Below are 19,163 nucleotides of genomic sequence, written 5' to 3' on the forward strand. Positions count from 1 at the left end.
CCTGCTGTAGGGGAGATGGATGGGTGGAGGAGGCAGTGTCAAGAGCTTGAATTAATATGCTCTGCAAGCTGGTTCCTGATGATTTATACCATAGGGACAACACTTACTGCTTCTTTGCTCTCCAGCCCTCCACCCTGTTCCCGATCCAACATACCATATAGGAGCAACAGAAAGCTCAGCAACACATGCAGAAAGTTCAGCTTACTACTGTACTTACTAATGGATCCAATGACAGATATATGGTTGAGCTAGAGTCAGTATGCAAGAGCAGGCATGGCAAATTTGGAATCTGAGGCAAATTTAGAAGTTTGTGCTTGCAAGAGGAAAAATGAGAAAACAGGGAAAGAGAAGAAGAAGGGGGGGGCAGAAATAGGCACAAATCAGAGCTAAAGTGGCTAGACTTAACCGGTGCAGTTGTCGGCACGGTCTAACTGTGCTGAAAGCCAAAGAAAAGATGGCTATTCCTCTGAGTGTCATGAACAAGTTGCTAACAGTGAGCTAAAAAACATCAAAACCTCTGTGACTTTCATGTACCCAGGACTGACATGTGCAAAGTCCCCAAAGACTATGGCAGCACCAAGGTCTTGCCTAAGCCTTTGCCTGCAGAGAGCTCTGTTGGGCTCCCTTTGCACATCCATTTGCCCGTTGAGTTTGTGAGCTGAGGAGGTCCATGAAGGATGCAGCACCGTGCCTCGTCACTCCTGGTAACTGCCAACAAGCAAAAATGGAAAGGGAGGCCTCAGGGCAACAGCAAAAGCAGAGCTGTTGGTCTTTACAAGCACTGGGAAATACTATGCTGAAATGATGAACTACTATCCTGGCTTTTTATGTCTGCACACATCTTTTGGGACAGCACGACTGAAGACGGAATTATTTTCTGGGTTAGACTTGCAAAACAGCAACAATGACAACCAAAGCTTGGTCCTGTAGATTTATTATTTGCACGTTCAAGGATTGAGTCACCAGCTACTTCTGTTCGCGAGCGCAACCTGCTTTGAGCTGGCACCCTGCCCTACTTGCTGCACGTGACAGAGCAGGATTATCTGGCTGCTGGACCATTTTACGCAGGTGGTACAGGGGAGAGCTCCTTATGTTTGCCTCTAAAATTACAGTAAAATATATCCAAACCCACAATTACTGTACCTGGTTCTATTTAACAAAGCTTTTAACCTTCAGACCCCGGGCTTTTCCAGCTGTATTGCTTTTGGCAGGAACACGGTTCGTTTGTCCTGTAGCGCTGCTGGCAGAAAGCAGATGCTTTCTTTCAAGCGAACGAAGTACGGACAGTGCAAAGCACATCCCGACATTTGAAGCAGATGCTGGAGAGTGACTCAGGTGTAATCTTCTGTCCCGCTGTCCTATTTTCCGCTGAAATAAAGGAAGGGAGAAAAAAAAAAAAAAGTACATTTAAATGCACAGTTTGGCTGCAGTAGCTACATAAGGACACACAAATGCAGTTATTTTCCAACTAGATGGAAGTTGGCCCGTACCGTCAGAGGTATTTTGATGCTAGTTAGGTGTCTCTAAAGACCTGGAACATTGTGCCCTGATTTTAACATTGCCAAACTCTTCTAACATTCAGTATTTTCACACAGTTATGATGTGACTGTGACGCCATGATGATTTTAACACGGTTTCAATGATGTACCCGCCTACAGAACAAACTTGGGATGGTTTCAAATTCAGACTAGCAACAGCACATGAATGGAGGACAAAAGAAAGATGGGAGAAATGGGAGGGAAAAATGCTGCAGAGAAGGCAATAAATGAGAGAAACCTCAGCAGAGTAACATAAAGGCAAGTGAATGGAGAACGCAGAGAAATGCCTCAGACGCTCACGTAAGCAGCAAGATTTCATTTATTTGAAATGAGAGACAATAGTGCTGCTAGCCAGGATAGCTATTGTTCCTTTGTTTTTACAAAAACAAAAAGGGAAAATATGAGGTACTGGCTTCCCAGGGAAAAATTACAAAAACAAGTTCTCATCCTGCTGTCTACCAGAAGCCTGAGGATTCTCATACCTCATCTACTGCCCTGGTGCTATTAGTCACCAGCGTGCTCATCGTTTTAAAGACAAAGTAAATATGTTGAGGCCTTCCTCTATCTGAGAAGGGCAACGACATTTAAAAAAATCAAAAAAAGCAAAACAAAACAAAGAAACGATTTAATTTGATCCAAAAAGACTGAGTCAATGTGCTAAGAAGAAAAACGTCCGATGCTATTTGCTGCGCAGCTGGGCACCTGCGTGCTCCGGTGTGGCTAATGCTTCAGAGCAGAGCGCAACATGGGTACATTCCCTTCAGCTCTATTTTGGTGTTTTTCCACAGTGAAGACAGGAAGATCTGCAATTGAAACAAGCCACTAAATGCTGCATTCCCTCAGAGGTGGGAAGGAGGAGAAAAGAAGACTTTAAATTTAGAGAGACAGAGGTGGCTCAAGCATGAGGATGATAGCTGGAGAATGAGGACCCTCTGTTCAGAGACACTGCCTTGCTCATGGGCTTTCACAAGCTCAGGGAGGCGTAAGCTGTGAGCTGTAACAAGGTTCGGGAGCTCTGGCACAAATACAGCGGGTCCTGTCAGCAGCAGGGACCTTTCTCAGCATATAGGTAAACCCATTAGAGCCACTTGAAGCATGGAAACACAAAATTTCCCTTTTAGCCCGTTAGCTAGGAAGCAAACAGCTGACAGGGAAGGCAGGAGTGCCAGATGTGCCTGGAGACTTGCATCTGGGGCATCCTGCCCAATCTCAGCATTTCTCAACACAGATGAGGAGGGTTTCTGTTGGGGAAGCTGATAGAAGACGTTATGTGGGAAACCCAAGCAGATCAACCATGTATTTCTTGTTTGGGTAATTACTGTTCTTCACAACTAACTGGCTTCACCTGGAAAAGGACAACCATCACAGACCTCTGCAACAACCACAGTACAATAAACAGAGCTGAATCAAAGCTCAATGATTTTTTTAACCTTTGCTAATCAAAGCTGTGCTAGGTTTCACCTGCATGCTGATATGTAACACAAAGGATACAGCCCTGGAGCCAAATCCTTTACTGATACATAAGGCAAGTTCCCAGCTTAATATACTGTTACTGAGGGGCATAATAAATATTCATGCTTGTTTATAACTTCGTGCATATTAGTTGCCCCACTGGCTTCATCATCCTTTCCTATTGCTGGGTCTGGCATAAGAACATTTGAGTTTCTTGAGTTTCTCTGTTCTCGGACAGGCTTTTGGAGCCACCCTCACTATTCAGTACCTGCCAGCAAAAGACAAAAGGCATTTTTATTTTAGGCAATTTAGGTAAGTGACTAATTATTCGTATGTCTAAGGCCTACACAGAGGAGAAACATCATTCCATGTATTTCAATAGCCCACTTCTCTGATTTTTTCCTTGCTTATTATAATTTGCTGTTAGATCTGTATCAACACCCCATTTGTTTTGAGTTTATTTTGTTTACAGGCAATGCTTTCCATCCACTGTTCCCAACGCACCCTTCCCCATTTTCAGTATTTGGCTTTCCAATCCCCATGCCAACTCTGCGTTTTCAAACTTCTCAGTAATCCCAGCGTCCTTCTCAAGGGCAAAATCCCCACGCATCCTTGCTCGCGAGTGCGAGCCACGCTGGGAAGGGGAGGTTGGCCATTCAGTTGTCCTGGGCTGCTGCTGCAGCTGAAACTTTGCATTTAGCAGCTCTGGAGCCTTCTGTTAAAACAAAGTTATTGAAGAAAGTAATTTCGTGTTTCTTTTCTTTTTTAACTTTGGTTTTGCAGCCGAACAATGGGACGAGCGCTGGTTTTCTCGCCGGCCTCGCCGCGCCGCTCGGCGGGGAGGAAGCGCCCGGCCCGTCGCGGCCGGGGCAGCAGCAGCAGCAGCAGCCGCCGCCGGGAGCGGCGCGGCGGCCCGGGGGGGCCGGTGTTTCCTGCCCGCGCCGCCCCGGCGGAAGTCAGCGCGCGCCGTCGGGGCTTAAAAGGCTCCCGCGCGCCGCGCCGCGACACTGCCCGGCGGCCGCCGCGGGGCCAGAGCAGCCGCCGCCGCCAGGGCCGCGCGGGCCACGCGCTCCGCGGCGCCCGCTCCGCCCGCCCGCGAGCGCCGCGATGGCTCTGCCCGGATCCCCCCCCGGCGCTCGGCGCGGCGCGGCCGCATCCGTGAGTAATTCCTGGTAATAATTCCTGCGAATTCAGCCCCCGGCGCCGCCGGGTCGCGGGGGAGGCGGGCGTGCTGCTTTGCTTGCTTTTATTTTTTCTTTCGGTCGCGCCCCCCCCCCTTCTTTCGGGTTTTATATTATTTTTGTTTTCTCAATAAAACCCCACGCGAAGAGGCGAGATGACAAAGGAAACGTGATCCTGGGCGCTGCAGGGGCTCAGCGCGAAGAGGAGAGGAGGAGGAGGGGGCGAGCGCGGCGCGCTCGGGTAGCATTGCACAGCGGCTCCAATTTGTGCGAGCGAATATAATACACCCCCCATGAATAATGCAGACCTGCCGCTGCTCCTCTGCCCGGCCCGAGGCGGCGTGAGGGGCTGCTGCCCTCGCCAGCCGCCCCCGTCCCCTTCTTTCTCCTCTCGTTCCCCCTTTCTCCTCCTCCTCCGTGTCCCGGCGGGGTGGGCAGCGTTGCTGCCCGCCCTCCCTCCCCGCCCCGGTCGCGCAGCGCTGGGGGGGACCGGGGCCCGCCCGCGTTTCAGCGCTCCTCTCTCTCCCCTAGAACTGCCCTGGATGGCAGAACCGGGCAGGGGGAGATGAAGCGAGATTTCCCCTGCCCCCCCGGCAAGCGCGGCTCTAAAGGCAAAGAGGAGGAGGAAGGAGAAACAAAACAAGCGACAACCCCCCCAGCGCCCCGAGAAGACAGAGCCAAAAGTTGCGTTTAGGCCGGTGCCCCGCCCGGCTCCGCTCCTGCGGGTACGCGGTGCCCGCTGGATGCGGCGGGGAGCAGCTGCGGGGCGCCCATGCACTTTCCGCCGGGGAAGAGGACGAGCGACCCGAAGCACGTTGCGTTGTCACGCTGCTGACCCTCGGGGGGACGCGAGAGCACCGGGCTGGCCACTGACTAACCCGGGGACCCACACGCTTTGCCTAGTGCGGCAGGGCATCGGGGCTTAAGTACATGTCGGGGAAGAGAGGATCCGTGCGCTGAGAGAGTGCGGGGCAGCTACACCTTGATACCAAAAAAAAAAAAAAAAAAAAAAAAATCAACCCCCCCAATCCCTTCCAACAGCGAGCCCGGCAGCGGCGAGGTGCGAGGCGAGGACCCAGCTCCCTGCGGACCGCCGGATCGATGACACCCTATTTGCGAAACCGCCCCATCGATCCCGCTTGGCAAAACGACTAACCCGCGCCAGCTCGCTCGTAAGCCTTTCGCAAAAACAAAACAAAAAAACCCCCAAACTACCTTTTCCCCGCCGCCTGCCCCCCAGCGCCCTTCTGGGGGCCGAGGGGGCCCGTACACGCCCCCCCCCCCCCCCCCGCCAGGCCGGTCGCAAATGGCTTCGTTTCCCGAGTCGGACTTCCAGATCTGCCCGCTGTGCAAGGAGATGTGCGGCTCGCCGGCGCCGCTCTCCTCCAACTCCTCCACGTCGTCGTCCTCCTCGCAGACGTCCGGCTCGTCCGGGGGCGGCGGCGGGGGCCCGCCGTGCGGGGCCCCGGCGCGGCGCCTGCACGTCCTGCCCTGCCTGCACGCCTTCTGCCGCCAGTGCCTGGAGGCGCAGCGGCACCCGGGCGACGCGCTCAAGCTGCGCTGCCCCGTCTGCGACCAGAAGGTGGTGATCTCGGAGCCCTCGGGCATGGACGCGCTGCCCTCCTCCAACTTCCTCCTCAGCAACCTGCTCGACGTCGTCGTCGTGGCGGCCGCCGCCGACGAGCAGAAGAACGGCCGCGCCGCCGGCTCCGGACCCGCCGCCGGCTCCGGCGCCGGGGGAGGCGGCGGCAGCAACAACCGCCACCACGGCCGCCCCCCGCACCGCGCCGGCTCCGCGCCCGCCGCCGCCTCCTCCGCGCCGCCCTCGACGCCCGCGGCGGGCGGCGGCGGCTCCGCGGCGGCGGCGCTGCTGCTGCGGCGGCCGCACAGCCGGCAGGGCGAGCCGCGCTGCAGCTCGTGCGACGAGGGCAACGCGGCCAGCTCGCGCTGCCTCGACTGCCAGGAGCACCTGTGCGACAACTGCGTGCGGGCGCACCAGCGCGTGCGCCTCACCAAGGACCACTTCATCGAGCGCTTCGCCGCCGGCCCCGCCGCGCCGCTCGCCCTCAGCCCGCCCTACCCCGCCTCGCCCTACAACATCCTCTCCGTCTTCCCCGACCGCGCCAGCTACTGCCAGCACCACGACGACGAGGTGAGCGCGCGGCGCGGCGGGAAGCGAAGCGAAGCGGGGCGGCCGGCGGCGCCAGGGGGCCCCCGCACGGCCCAGCGCTGCCTCCGCCCGCGGAGCCGCCGTCCCCTCGGCCCGCGCGCCCCCCGCAACGGCCCGTAACGGCCGGCGGGGAGGGAGGGAGGGGCTCTGCGCGCCGCGCTCTAACGGCCGGTGGCGGCCGCCGGGCGCCGCCGCTCGCAGCCGCGCGCGCGGAGGAGGCGGTGGCGGCCGCGCTCATGCCGAGATAAAAACCCGCGTGTGGGCTCAGCGTGGGACCGCGCTCCGCGTGTGAAACCCGCGTGGGGGAGAGCGCGCGGCGTGGGGGAGAGATGCGCTGCAGCGGGGAGAACGCCGTGCTTTTCCTTTCTTCTCCTTTTTTTCTTCTTCCCCCCCCCCCTTTTTTTGAGTCAATAAACGGGCAAAGGACAAGTTCCGTGTCTATATCGACTACTAACTCCTGCTAACAGCTCAGCTACCTCTGTGGTACAAACGAGAGCTTTAAGATTTATTCTGCCTTTATTATTTTTTTCCTCTCGTAGTCTTTATTTACTTTTTTTTTTTTTTTTTTTTTTTTTTAATACGATTCGTGAGTATTGTTCCTCGGACGTAAAAGCGAGGCTGCCGCGGCTGCCTTGGAACGTGCTGGGGGGTCTGCGAGGTCCCTGGGACGTAGCTCCTTGCGGTGCTCGTCTGGAAGCTGGTTTTCCTCTGTACACGGGTAGCCTCCCAAAACAGGGTTTTAGGTCGTTTCTTTTTCCATTACCTCGATGTTGGGCGCTTTGCTCCCCGCATGGGACCGGGCAGCACACCAAGTGCTTCAGAGGAGAAGCTCCGGTCTGAAGGCAGAGTGAGAGAAGCAGCTTTCGAGGTGGGGGGTGGATGGTGCTTCATTAGTACCTAAAACTGCTCCGTGAAATGAGCTGGCATCTTGTATTTCAGTTTGCAAGGACAGTTTTCCCAATGCCCTGCTATGCCCCTGTAACTAGCAGTGCTTTAGAAAACCGGTAAAAGCAGTTTTTGTTTCTTAATCATTAGTTAGGGGGGCCCTAATTTGTGTATTTGGTGGAAAGAAAAGAAAACCCTTTAAAAACCATTTGAGGGTCAGGAGTCAGAAGTGTGTGTGGGCAGAAAAAAATCTCGTAAGCACTGGACTCCTTATGGCCTTTTCTGCACTAAGTATCTTTTTAGTGGTGCACCTTTAAAGTACATAGTAAAAGTGAATACTGGAAGTAAGGCTGTCGTCCTTGTTGCTAAATAGCTACATCTCTCCGTTCATTTTGGATTATAGTTTTGGACGTACGGCAGTGGCTAAGAACCTTCTAGTTTGTGTGTTCTCTGTGTAGTCTGTCGTAAAACTTGCTTCTGAGGCTTGTCAAATGAAATGGGTTGTTGGCTGTAGAGTTTCTTTAGAAGTAGCTTATAGCTTGTTCAATTGTTTCACATGATTTTCGTTCTTTTTCTTCAAAAATGTGTGTGGAAAGGGAGAAATGTCTCTCTAAAATTAGCTTTGGGTGTCCTCTAAGTCTTTTTTGCGCCTTCTCCCCTGTTGAGAAAAGATTTTAATTCTGCAAATTAATGATCTACAGTTATTTCCTGAGTGGTGAGTTTCGATGATTCCTTAATCTGAGTTTACCCGATTAGTATTTATGGGTTTTTATTATTAACTCGATGGGAAACTCTTGAGAAGAACTTTTTGACCGTGACACGTGGGAACAGTTTAAGCCTTCCTAACTTTTGTTAAAAAATTGGCAAGGTGTGCTATTTCTGAGGAAGGGGTGGCTGCAAAACAGTGAGGGTTATTGCTTGTTTAATTCTAAATGCTATTTACAGCCTCATAAAAGGAATGCTAATAGAAAGGCAGCCTTCCAAGAGAGTGCTTAAGTGATACACTAAATACTTACTTTGGCTGTCTGTCTAATGGTGTAAAAACAAACGTGCAAGGCTGGAATGGCAGCTTGAAACCTTAATTATAGTGGTTATAAATAAGTGGCGTTTCTGTTCCCTGCAGAAGTGGAAAAAGAAAAAGCTGTTTTTTAGTGGAGCAGGGAAGTCCCTCCATGTCACCAAGGTGAGCTGGGGCACAGGCAGATTTAGGCTGTAAGTTGCTGCCATTGTACTTCTCAAATGCAGAGCTCGCCTTCCCCAGGAGACACTCTGTTCCCCCACCCTGTTCAAGATAGGCTTTGAGGAGCTCGACTCTGAGGCTTCATGCAGCTGTGGTAGCTTCCCTTTATTTTCTGCCTCTTCTCCAAGCACCCAATGGTCTGTCCCTCTATCATCTCTGCTTCATTTGGCACCTTCGGGCTGTTGCTGATCCTCTGGTTTTCCTTGGGTCTTTGATCCTTGCCTCTGGTGAAAGCCCTGTCCGCTCTCTCCTGCTCATCCTCGCTCTGGTTCTGAGACTTCCACGGGTGAAAGAGAATAGCACTCTGAGCAGTTAGTTTTCAAGTATTTCAAGTCTCAAAACAAGTCTACAAATATGATTTGCAAAATTGGCATAGTTCATTGTTCCAGTGCAGAAAAATGGAGGTTTCAGCTCTTCAGTGGGATGTGTGGAGCTGTTTCTTTAGTTGCGTTGACTGTTCTGAGCTGAGCTGTTGACTCATGTGACACAACATGAGCCGGTTGTATGCTGAGCACATGCAGTTGCTGACAGCTCAGCAGCAATATCAGCTGATGCTGTAATGGCAAGGATTACAGAATATGGGATTCCAGGCCCCATATGATGTCTGCAAATACTAGTGATGCATGAAAGGAGAGCAAGGTTTCCTGCAAAAGGAAAATACCCATCTATTTCTGCCACAGAGCTGCTGTTGAAACTGGATCAGCTGCTTACCTTTTGGGACCTTGCTGCCTGATGATGGGCTCTTCCCTTGGACGGAAAGAGAGCACCTCCGTCTTCCTTCTTACAGAATTGTCAGTGATGGACTGTAAGGCAAAACAGATGCCTAGAAAACACTGGAATTGCTGTAAGCTACTTACAGGTTGCACAGCTGAAACTGCTTGGATTTGACTGACTTGGCTATTTCAGAACAGGTGACATGTCTTCATTAAAGAATGTAGGCTTCCCTTTATGCTATATGCTTGAGTTGATGCTGCTTTTTGCTAGCAATGGTGATGATCATCGTTACTCTTCAGTAGTGGACTTCTAGTTCTCTTCAGGAAAGAGTGTAGAGCTGCCAAAACCTCAGTGATGGCCTGTGGTCCCTTAGTATGAGAACTAAGGACTGTTGCTTCACAGGTTCCATTTTGCAGGTAATTCAGAGACCACAAGCAAAATCCAGTAATACGAAGGCTCACAGCCCCTGCAAGAAAGGACCTCTTAATTCTTCCTCTCCTTGCCCTTTGCAACACTTAACTTCCCTTTTGGTTGCCTCAGTTCTGGCTTTGGTCAGGTTCTCTAATGCTCAAATTGGCTCACAACTCATGAAGGAATTTCACGTTAGACAGCGAGTTGAATTGGCTCATGGTGCTATCAGTGTTAACAGGATAGAAGGACACAGGATGCTGTTGGTTTCATATCTTGTTAGCTGGGGTCGCTCAGTTTCTGGGCATGGCAATGAAGGTCCTACATTCAGGTTACCTTGTCCCCTCACCCATTTTGTCAGCAGTTGGAATGCTAGAGGCAGTTTGTGAAAGAGCTCAACTTTTTTTTTCTTTTTTTTTTTTTTTTTCTTTTTTCCTTTTGTTGGAAAATGTTTAGAATCATCTGCTCTTGAGTTCCTGCTGAAAAGGAAGGAATGGACTTAACTGAACCATGCTTTGTAAGAGCATCTATTTCAGGCTTATTTTGAATTCCTGGTGTTGCACGTATTCAACTTGCTGTCTCATTTGTAATCTAGAAATCACATCTTGTCTTATGACTGAAGACAACTTCTGAAAGCTGTGTGTGTATAAGTGACATAACTACCACAACCGAAGGCTCCTAATCTAGTGCCTTGGCTAAGTTTGCTGATTGAATTTGAGCCTAAGCGACTGTAGGGGGTGAAGGTCTGGGCTCACGACAGGAGTGAGCTCTCTCAGCACCTCATGGCTGCTGAAAGAAAGCAAGGGATCTTGCTTCCTGTGGTCTCTCTTGCTGTGTGCACTCAGATGCTCTTCTGAGCCAGCTTAACTCACTAACCTGGTTAAAAAAAAAAAAAAAAACTTCTTCCCGCCACCTTTTTAGTTGATAAATTGAATCATATCTGGCCAAAATATAGAACTGGTGTGAGGCAAAAGACAGAACAGTGTGCCTAGGAGGGAGGCCCGGGGTGGTAGCTATGGTGTCCTTCTGCATTGTGGCTCTCCCTCACTGCCCTTTGCTCCATGGTGTTCGCACGGTCTACCTGAAAGTCTCACCACAATGACTGGCTGGCATAAGGGGCAGGTGTCCTTGTCAACAGTTGTCTGTTATACTGAGAAAAGTTGTTCATGGTAACTGCATCATGCCCCATCTGGCTGCTTTTTTAACTTCTAATACTTTAGATTTTTTTTTTTTTCCCCTCTGAATTAAATTTTTCTGATCTTCAGGAGTGCATCCCACAGACTCCAGTCCTAGTATGCAACACTTAACAGTTGCAGCTGTTGTGGTTGTTGTAACTTCACCTCTATGGGAAAACCCGCACACCGTCTAGACCAATGTGTATTTCCAGTATACCTAAGAAGTCTTTTATGCTTTGTCAGTATATATACTTTGTCAATATTACATTATTTATCCTTTGTCAGTTAAAGTCTACACACTTCAACTGTGTACAAATGTACCTTTCATGCGTCTTACTTAATGCGTCTTTCCAATATAACAATGCATGTGCAATTTTCAATTAGGAAACACAGCCTTGGATTTAAATACTGACACTTCTTTGTGCCTCTGAATGATGGAGGACTTTATAATATTTTTAGATAATTTGGTGCTAAACAGGTTACCCCCTAGACTGTCCTGCCGTGTTTTCTTCCCTGGTGCCCCATTCCCCAGCATGCCATTGTAACTCCTATTGCTTTCCTAGATATAAAGGCACAATCCTTAACTGCTTCTGTTTGCTCTGTAAGGCAGCACACAAGTTCTATGAGTGTTGAAACTAAATTTTAATACCATGCTGGACAGAACTGAACCTTCCCACCAGCCTCAGCTCTGACATTGCTGACATTCAGACACTTTCAATATTTTAGGGGAAATATCACCGGAAGAGGCTTTGCTATAATCAGATAGCATTACCAACTGGCTTAATTAACTAGGAATTCAGACCGTATCCATCAAGTAGAAGTTGGAAGAAACAAACACCTTGCTTAGGTGATGTTTTCTTATGGTCTCCTTTACCTAGGAAACGCTTTCTACTGTTCTGTTCAATTCTGAAATTTATATACTGATTGCAGGATACATTTTTGAAATAGTAGCTTTAGGAATGATGCACCGAAGGCAAGACTAATGTTACCACAGATAAGACTTCAGAGAAGGAGTTTACTTTTACTGTCTTTAGCCGTAATCCACTCCCAAAAGAGCAGTTTCAAACGTAATCTTGGATTATAATTATGTAGAAAATAATTCTTAGTAACTTTTACACTATAATTTCGAGTCCTTATAAAAATAGTGGGTGGAAAGGGCACTAGTGATTGGCAAAGCAACTATTGGTTAATGTAATAATTAGATATCCCTGATTTTTTTTTAAATACATATGTCCTTGTACTAGATGTTCTTATGCATGAACTCGGCTGCAGCTCTTCCATAGACTGCTCTCCACTCTCTCTAGCCGCTTGTTGAAAGAGCACATGGGTGAGATGGGTAATGTCTGTCCTCTTGTCTAATGAATTGCATATGTGCATCCAAAATCAACTTTGAAAGTCACAGGAATAGAACAAAAATCCATCAAAGGATTGCAGCACTCTGCCTGCTGACTTGCTTTTCTCACTCAAATTTAAAAGCCTTTTTTCCAGTGCAGTATGATTTGGATAGTTTCTGTTCTCTCTCTTAAGGAAGATGATTAGCTTTCCTAATAGGCTTCCGACTTGGAACTATTCGTCCCTTCTCAACCACCCCTCAACAAAATAAGTTGCCAGCTTTGGAGTCTGTAGCTAATGATCTCTCATTTAGGAATTAGAAATAGTAGTTGCTACGAATGGTTTGGCTTTTCATCTTGGAAAGGAGTAAACTTTGGTAAATTTGCCCCAGAGATGGGACTCATTCATAAATCTTTTTCTGTGTCGTCCTACTGTGTTGCCTTCTGGATATGTGCACATTATTGACACTTCTTCATAGGAATTACTTCATAGTTAAATAGTTAAAAACTGTTCAACTGTAATAGGTGAGATTCCCAGCCCTCTAACTGGTTGCGTCACCTGAGTTGTTAGTATGCACGCATTCGTGCACTCATGTGAACATTTTCAGTCTTCAGAGTTGTTTCAGAACCAAATACTTAAAATGGGGCAGGGGATGAGGGGTGGGGAAAGCTCTACCTTTAAGGCGATCTGTACTGACAAAAGGGAAATAGTCTCTACTGACAAAAGATGCCCATATGGGATACCTTAAAGTCATTTTGAAATGCACAAACTAATCCAACTGAAGGCTGCTCTCTCCTGTAATTACCCTGGTAGTTACGTCTTTCTCCCTGCTGTCAGTTACTGTGCTATAATCCCCACTAACTAATATCACATATAGGTAATCACCAGGCTGTCTGCAGTACTGGTATTTTCTGGGACTGTCAAAATAACAACTGCCTGCGCTTAGATCCGAATGATTTGGGGTAAGGAGGAGGCATGCTTCCCTCCATGAGCTCTAGGTAATAGCTACCCTTCCCGTGCGGCATCTTCTTCCTGCTCCTTCCCCCTACCCCTTTTAAAGTTGTCCCTCGTGCATAATCAAAACGACTGCAGGCAGCGTGTCCAGTTTGCCTAACCGTATCTCTTCCAGTTGTTTGCTGGTGTGGCTATCCACAAAATGAACAGCATGGGTGTTCTTAAACCATAGGCCAGTTAGTCAATGTACATGACTTCCAAATGCTATGTTCAGATGGATTAAAAGGCTGGCAGGTCTTGCAAGGCATCCAAGAACCCTGTTCAGATTTAATTCCTGATGTTACAGCATGCTGTATCTTCCCCTCATTCCCTGGTGTCTTGCTCCTTTTCTTTTGTCCGTGTGTGTTGTATTTGTAGATTATGTATTTGCTGTCCAGAGTGGCAAATGTGCTAGAACTGAAATCTTATATATTTTCTTCAGCTGCTCTCCGGTTAATAAAATCAAACTATTGCTTAGGGGAGATATCAGCTACCAAACTGCAGTGCCTTCATCCTCATTTTTTCCCCCTTCCCTTCAGTGTTTCTGACAACGGTCTAACACTGACAGTGGCGTGAGTGAAGCGTGCAACACAAAAATCGCTAGCTTTGAATCTTTAGGGTAAGCAAAACTCGAAAGCTGCCTGCATTATCGATGCCTTTAAGCTGCGTAATCCAACTCAGTGCTGTGTCAAGGGACCTGAGCGCTGTTTTCTTACGAGGTCTGGATCGCCAGTCACTGCTGGCCCCTGCTACCTGACAGGGTTGCTCCTCTGATCCCCTGTAACCTTGAGTAACGTCAGCTCGGGTGGTGGCAGGGAAGAGATGCAGGTCGCTGCTTCCAGGGTTTGCTATAGCCCCGCTTGCCTTTCTGCAGCTCCAAAGCGTCCGTGCGCGTCTTGCCGTGCGCTGCTCCTGCTCTGGGGAAGGCTCCTTGCTGCATGGCAGGAGCCGCCCTGCTCCTGACGTGGGTAAAGAGTTAAGCTCCGCGCCGCCCTCCCTGCCCCCACCGCCTTTCGCAGCATGCCCAGAGGCGCTGGAGATTTAATACATTGAAGCTGGAGCGTGAAGGGGGTCTGCAGGCCGCTACACAAAGTCACTCGGATTTCAGGAATACTTGATCCATACAAGGATGTTACTTGAGAAAGGGAGGACTTCTCCGTAAGGAGCGGCTTGCCGAATGAACCGCGCAAGTGTGTCCTAAAACCACAGTTTTTTTGTGGTTAGATGAGCAAATGGGCAAATGAGAAACTAGAGTTTCTTTAATTGATAACTGATAGGCAGGCCAGCCAAAGCTACTGCCACATCCATCTCTCTGCAGAGAACAATGAAACCATTTGTAGGGAAGAGTAAATTGTGCTTCTCGCATTGAAGGGTGTTCAAGTTCTGGAAACTGTTGTGCAGATGACTAAATTCTGTATTGAATGGGATGTAAGGATGAACAAATGGAAAATACCATTTTTTCCACCCCCTTTAGTTAATGTAACGCAAGATGACACCAAGGTGTCCCAACACGATGTTTTTTAGTGTCAACTTCTGTTAAATGGAGAGAGAAATAGCTTTTGAGTGGAAAAGAGGGACTGTGGGCTTTTCCTTTGGACGTGTGGTATTTTCTTTCTTTTGTTGTCATTGTTTTTGTTTTGTTTTTCCCTCCCTTTAAGGCAGAGCTAGAGATGTCAGGCATGTCTTAAGTGCATTCTAGCCAGAAAGAAATAACCAAAATACTGTTAATTAGCAAGAGATCTGCAGGAAATGAAATGCAAAAGAACTACAGAACAGTAAAGTCGCAGAGTCTTCCCAGTGCTGCGCTTAGCACTTTTTTTTTAATATCAAATCTTGCTTTTTTGGCCTTACCTATTTTCTCAAGGACGTTAAGCCTCTCAATAGAGCAGAGATGACCAACCCTAGACCCTTGAGTTTTCTATTCCTGGATCCTTTGTGGCAGGACTGTTGATGTGCAGGTTTGTGGGCAGTTGGAGCAGGCCTGTCAGTGGAAGCAAGGCTGTGGAAAGTCTTGGCAGCAGATTTCCACAGCATGTCCAGAGCTTGGTCCTGAAAGGCCACCTTCCGAGAAGCGTTATTTCCAGGAACAGCCTGCAAACGTATGACTTGCTCTACTCGATGGGAGAATTTGTAGGCAATTGTGACTGGGCAAAACAAACATTATTCCATGTTCATGTTACTGCCCTCCGGTAAGGTGGATGCTATCCTGTCTTCATATTTTTTCAGAAAATGGTTCAGCAAATATCTTTGAAAATCCAAGCCAGCCTGACTTACTATAGCATGCCTGGTTCCGTGTGTGCTTGTAGCAAAGAGGAGGAAAGCCTTCCAGGCCACGTTCCTGTGAGCCTGTATAACAGGAGCTTCTCCAACTCCTCCTTCAAGGGACTGCCCTGTTCCTAGGGTGATGTGAGCTGACTGAATCTTTAAAGATTACTTGCAGAATACCTATTTGAACCAGTATTGACTGTAGCCACCTTCTGTTCTCCTGATTTAGCTCTTCTTGACTCCCTTTAATTAGGATCTTTTAATTAACTGTCCACAAAACATTTAGCAACCTGAGAGTTGCCAGCATTGACATCTTGCATTATCGTCCTCAAGCTTCAGAGCTTGAACGGTCTGCTGAAGTGCACGGGGGTGGTTTTAGGCTCAGAATAATGCTTCTGAGGTGCAATTGCGGGCGTTGATTGCGGACAGTGCAATTAGTTGTAATGGGCAAATTCCTTATGCTCTAGGAAGGTAGCTGCTCTTTGGAAGAGCTACAAGACTTTGTTGGGAGATCTGTGGTCGTGCAGGTAACTTTAACACAGTGCACACCGCCTTGCGTGAGTGGCTGGCATTGACTTGGGTATAGGTGAAGCCATCAAGTCTTTGGAAAGACCTGAAGAGTGGTTGGGCTGCCCCGCCGGCTGGTCATGGCATATGATCCACTGCAACCTGGATTAGTGCCTGCGGCTCTTCTTACACCTGAATGTTGCCTTGTCAGCTCTTGCACCGCTCCTGCTGCGCCTGCGTGAGCGGTGAAGCAAGTGGTACGTGAGCACGGGTGGTATTTAGTGGTGTTCCTGTCTCGGTCTCATGGCAACACGGTGCTGAAGAAGCGTAGTGGGAATGGGAGAGCCTCTGTTCAGAAGTGCTTGTGTTGGCATGAGGCTTGCCTTGCCCTGGAATAATTTCATTTTGGACTGTGCTCTCAGCTAATAGTTTATCTTCGTATTTCAGTCCTTAGATGCTGAACAGCAACTATCCTTTTTTTGGCCTTTATTCATTACGCGTATCATTTAGGTTGTAAAACTACTCCTTAGCTTTTCCGTAGTAAATACAATCCAAGGTTACTGTCTTCATTCTGTAAATGGCGTCACTTCCGAAACAGATTTATTTATTTCGTAAGGTCAGGCTATGTCATGTGGTAGAGAATGGGGCTGCTGCTGAGGAGCTCTAGCTGCTGAATGCGGCTCTCTACCTTGATCTCATGCGGGCCCCACACATCATTTGAGTAGATCCGTTAAGGGAAATGGGTGACACAAGGGTTTGTGCAGGCAAAGCAAGATGGAGATGGCTTAAACAGACCCAGCCTCTGTACCCTTAGCATGGACAACTCCGTTGTCCAGATCTGCATTTCCTCTCCTTCAGCCTTAGTCTAAACCTACCTGTTCTGTGTCTGGCTGTTCTTTACCAGAATGAACTGGCTCAAACTTAGAGGAAGGACACAAATACCAGGCTAAATGAACTCACTGGACAGTGGAGGTGGTCAAATCCCAAAGCTCAAATTGCTGTATGGAAGAAATGGGAAAAGGTCCAGAAGTTCTGTCTCTCATTCAACCCTTCTTTTCCATTTTCCCCGTCCGCCCTTAAATCTAACTGTGCAAACTTTGAAAAGGAATTGCATTTGGATGATTTTGAGAGGATTTTTATGAAAAGCCATAGTTTGTTTTTTGTTATAAAGTATTCTTGTGGCTAAATACCTGACTGTTAAAATTACACTTCAGTTATAAAGTGTAAACTTTATAAACATGGAGCACATGTTCTCACCTTCCAGCTATCCAGTAAAAGGCATTTCTCATTTTATTCATTTGTCATCACCATCTAATGCTGCTTATGTATCCTGGCAATTTCATAGTATTAGAATTTGGCTAACACAGTAAGAAGTTGCTGACTTTTTTTTTTCCCAAATGAAAATAAATGCTGGATAGTATATTATTCCCAGACAGGTTAATTGTATTGAATGAGTATTCCATCAAAACTGCTGTTTCTCTTGTTCAATGTAGCTGTATCAGAAAAAAAATACATAAAGCTGTGATACGTGGTTCTAGCTGAGCGCAAGGTGTCCTTCCGTTTTCATTTATTTATGTCCTGAATTAGGACCTCTTTCTGGCTTCTGTATGCTACCTTAAACTTTTATACATATATTTTTCCTAATATCAACATGACGAGAGGAGAAGAAAAGCCAAAAATGTAGGTGAAATAGTGCCTCAAGTTTAAACGTCTTCCAATGACATTCAATGGGTGGAAAAACTTTTAATAAGCTGAGAGTAGATGGGAAACGAAGTGTTGTACATAAGTGAAAACAAACATTGCAATTAAAAATGAGGATAGTGATACTCATCAACAGAGGTTACTGTGTGCTTTTGAAATATCCAAATACCAGACAAGGGAGATCCACTAGCTTGATGATCCAGTAGCTTGATGAGATCCACTAGCTTGGAATTCCTGTTTACTTCAAGTGTTCCTTGAAGAACAGTTGCCACCTTTCAGAAATGAATGTGCGTTTCTGTAGGACTTATATTGTGATAAGAATCTGCTCAGCTACTTATAATTGTAAGTAATGTAATTGTAAGCATTTGATTCTGGTTGAAACACAAATTTGAAACAAGAATAGGTAAGAATAGCTTTGGGGGAACTGACAGTGTTTGGTTTATTCCTTGCTTTGCAAAGGAGCATCTCATTCCATGTCGTAGCTTATGACTTCATTCAAAGCTTGCTGATATATTTTTTAAGGTGTGTATAAAGAAATAGTTGCCAGCTGTAGTTAGCAGATTCTCGTTTTGGATAGAGATCGACAGTTTTTCCATTTGGTTCCTGTGGCAGAGGGTGTGTTTGACCACTGTGTAGTTAGTCCCTTGGCATAAGGATAGAAGTAGGGTAAAAAATCCAGGGCATTTCCACAGTAATAGATCTAGTAACTTGTTTGAGGATGCACATGTCTTAATGAACTAGCACATGGCCCTTGCACAGCATGATGTAGAAGGATGTAGAATGCTAAATTTGTGATCTTGAAAAGGAAATTCATCTCTTCAGAGACCCCTGCCTGACCTAGGCAAAACTGCTGCCACCAGCTCACTAGGAGCAAATGGTTGTTGTTGAAAGATACTCTCCTAAATAGGTGAGTGCCAGTGTCCTGGTGTGTGGGTTGTTTTCTTTCCGTCCCACTTTATCTGTCTGTTTTGCTCCAAGTGAGGGAGAAATTTCTGCAAAATATGTATAGCATGGCTCTTTTCCCACTACAATTAGGTAGAAATGCTTTCAAAATCAAAGGTCTCTAAAATCAAAAGTTTAAATAAAAAATAAAATAAAATAAAACAAATTCTCCAAACATCCAGCTCTCATGTGGTCAAAGAAGCCACTTCTTGGAGTAAGCTGACTTGTTTCATGTTTGATCCCATATGGAGTTACGGAGGGAAACCATTCCTTGAGTGCTTTTGTTAAATAAAGCTGTTGCCATGAATTAAGCAACACTGCCCTGGAATGTTTCTGATCATGGTCTTGCAGAGCTTGTGACCTTTGCACTAAACATGTGAACTGAAACTTCATCTTCTAGTGTTCAATAACCATGTTAAAAATTCAGAGGTGAGGCAGCCTTGGGATTTCCTTAGGGTAGCTTAAATGGTGAGTGAAATTCAAGTACTGATTTATGCAGCTACTCTTCCTTTTTTAATTGTAAATCTAAGAATGAAAAGACTTAATTGTGTTGAGTGCACAAGTGTTAAATACTTAAGTATTGTGAATTGAGAATTTTGTCCAACAAAAATTGAGTGGACAATCTTTTCGTGGGACTTGATTCTCAGAGCCTACACTCTT

At 47.4% G+C, this 19,163-nt stretch overlaps 1 protein-coding gene across 1 annotated transcript in view; it reads left to right on the forward strand.

The window, feature by feature from the left end:
• Window positions 1–5,477: 5,477 nt before the first annotated feature.
• Window positions 5,478–19,163, forward strand: part of TRIM71 (tripartite motif containing 71) — a 49,488-nt gene continuing 35,802 nt past the window's right edge. Inside the window, exon 1 of the mRNA XM_088521137.1 lies at window positions 5,478–6,323. Coding sequence (XP_088377263.1) covers window positions 5,478–6,323 — 846 coding nt within the window. The remainder of the gene's footprint in view (window positions 6,324–19,163) is intronic.

The sequence above is a fragment of the Tinamus guttatus genome, unplaced genomic scaffold, assembly GCF_059628265.1.
Source record: "Tinamus guttatus ecotype Peru unplaced genomic scaffold, ASM5962826v1 Tinamus_guttatus_pri_ptg000115l, whole genome shotgun sequence".
NCBI classification, from domain to species: domain Eukaryota; kingdom Metazoa; phylum Chordata; class Aves; order Tinamiformes; family Tinamidae; genus Tinamus; species Tinamus guttatus.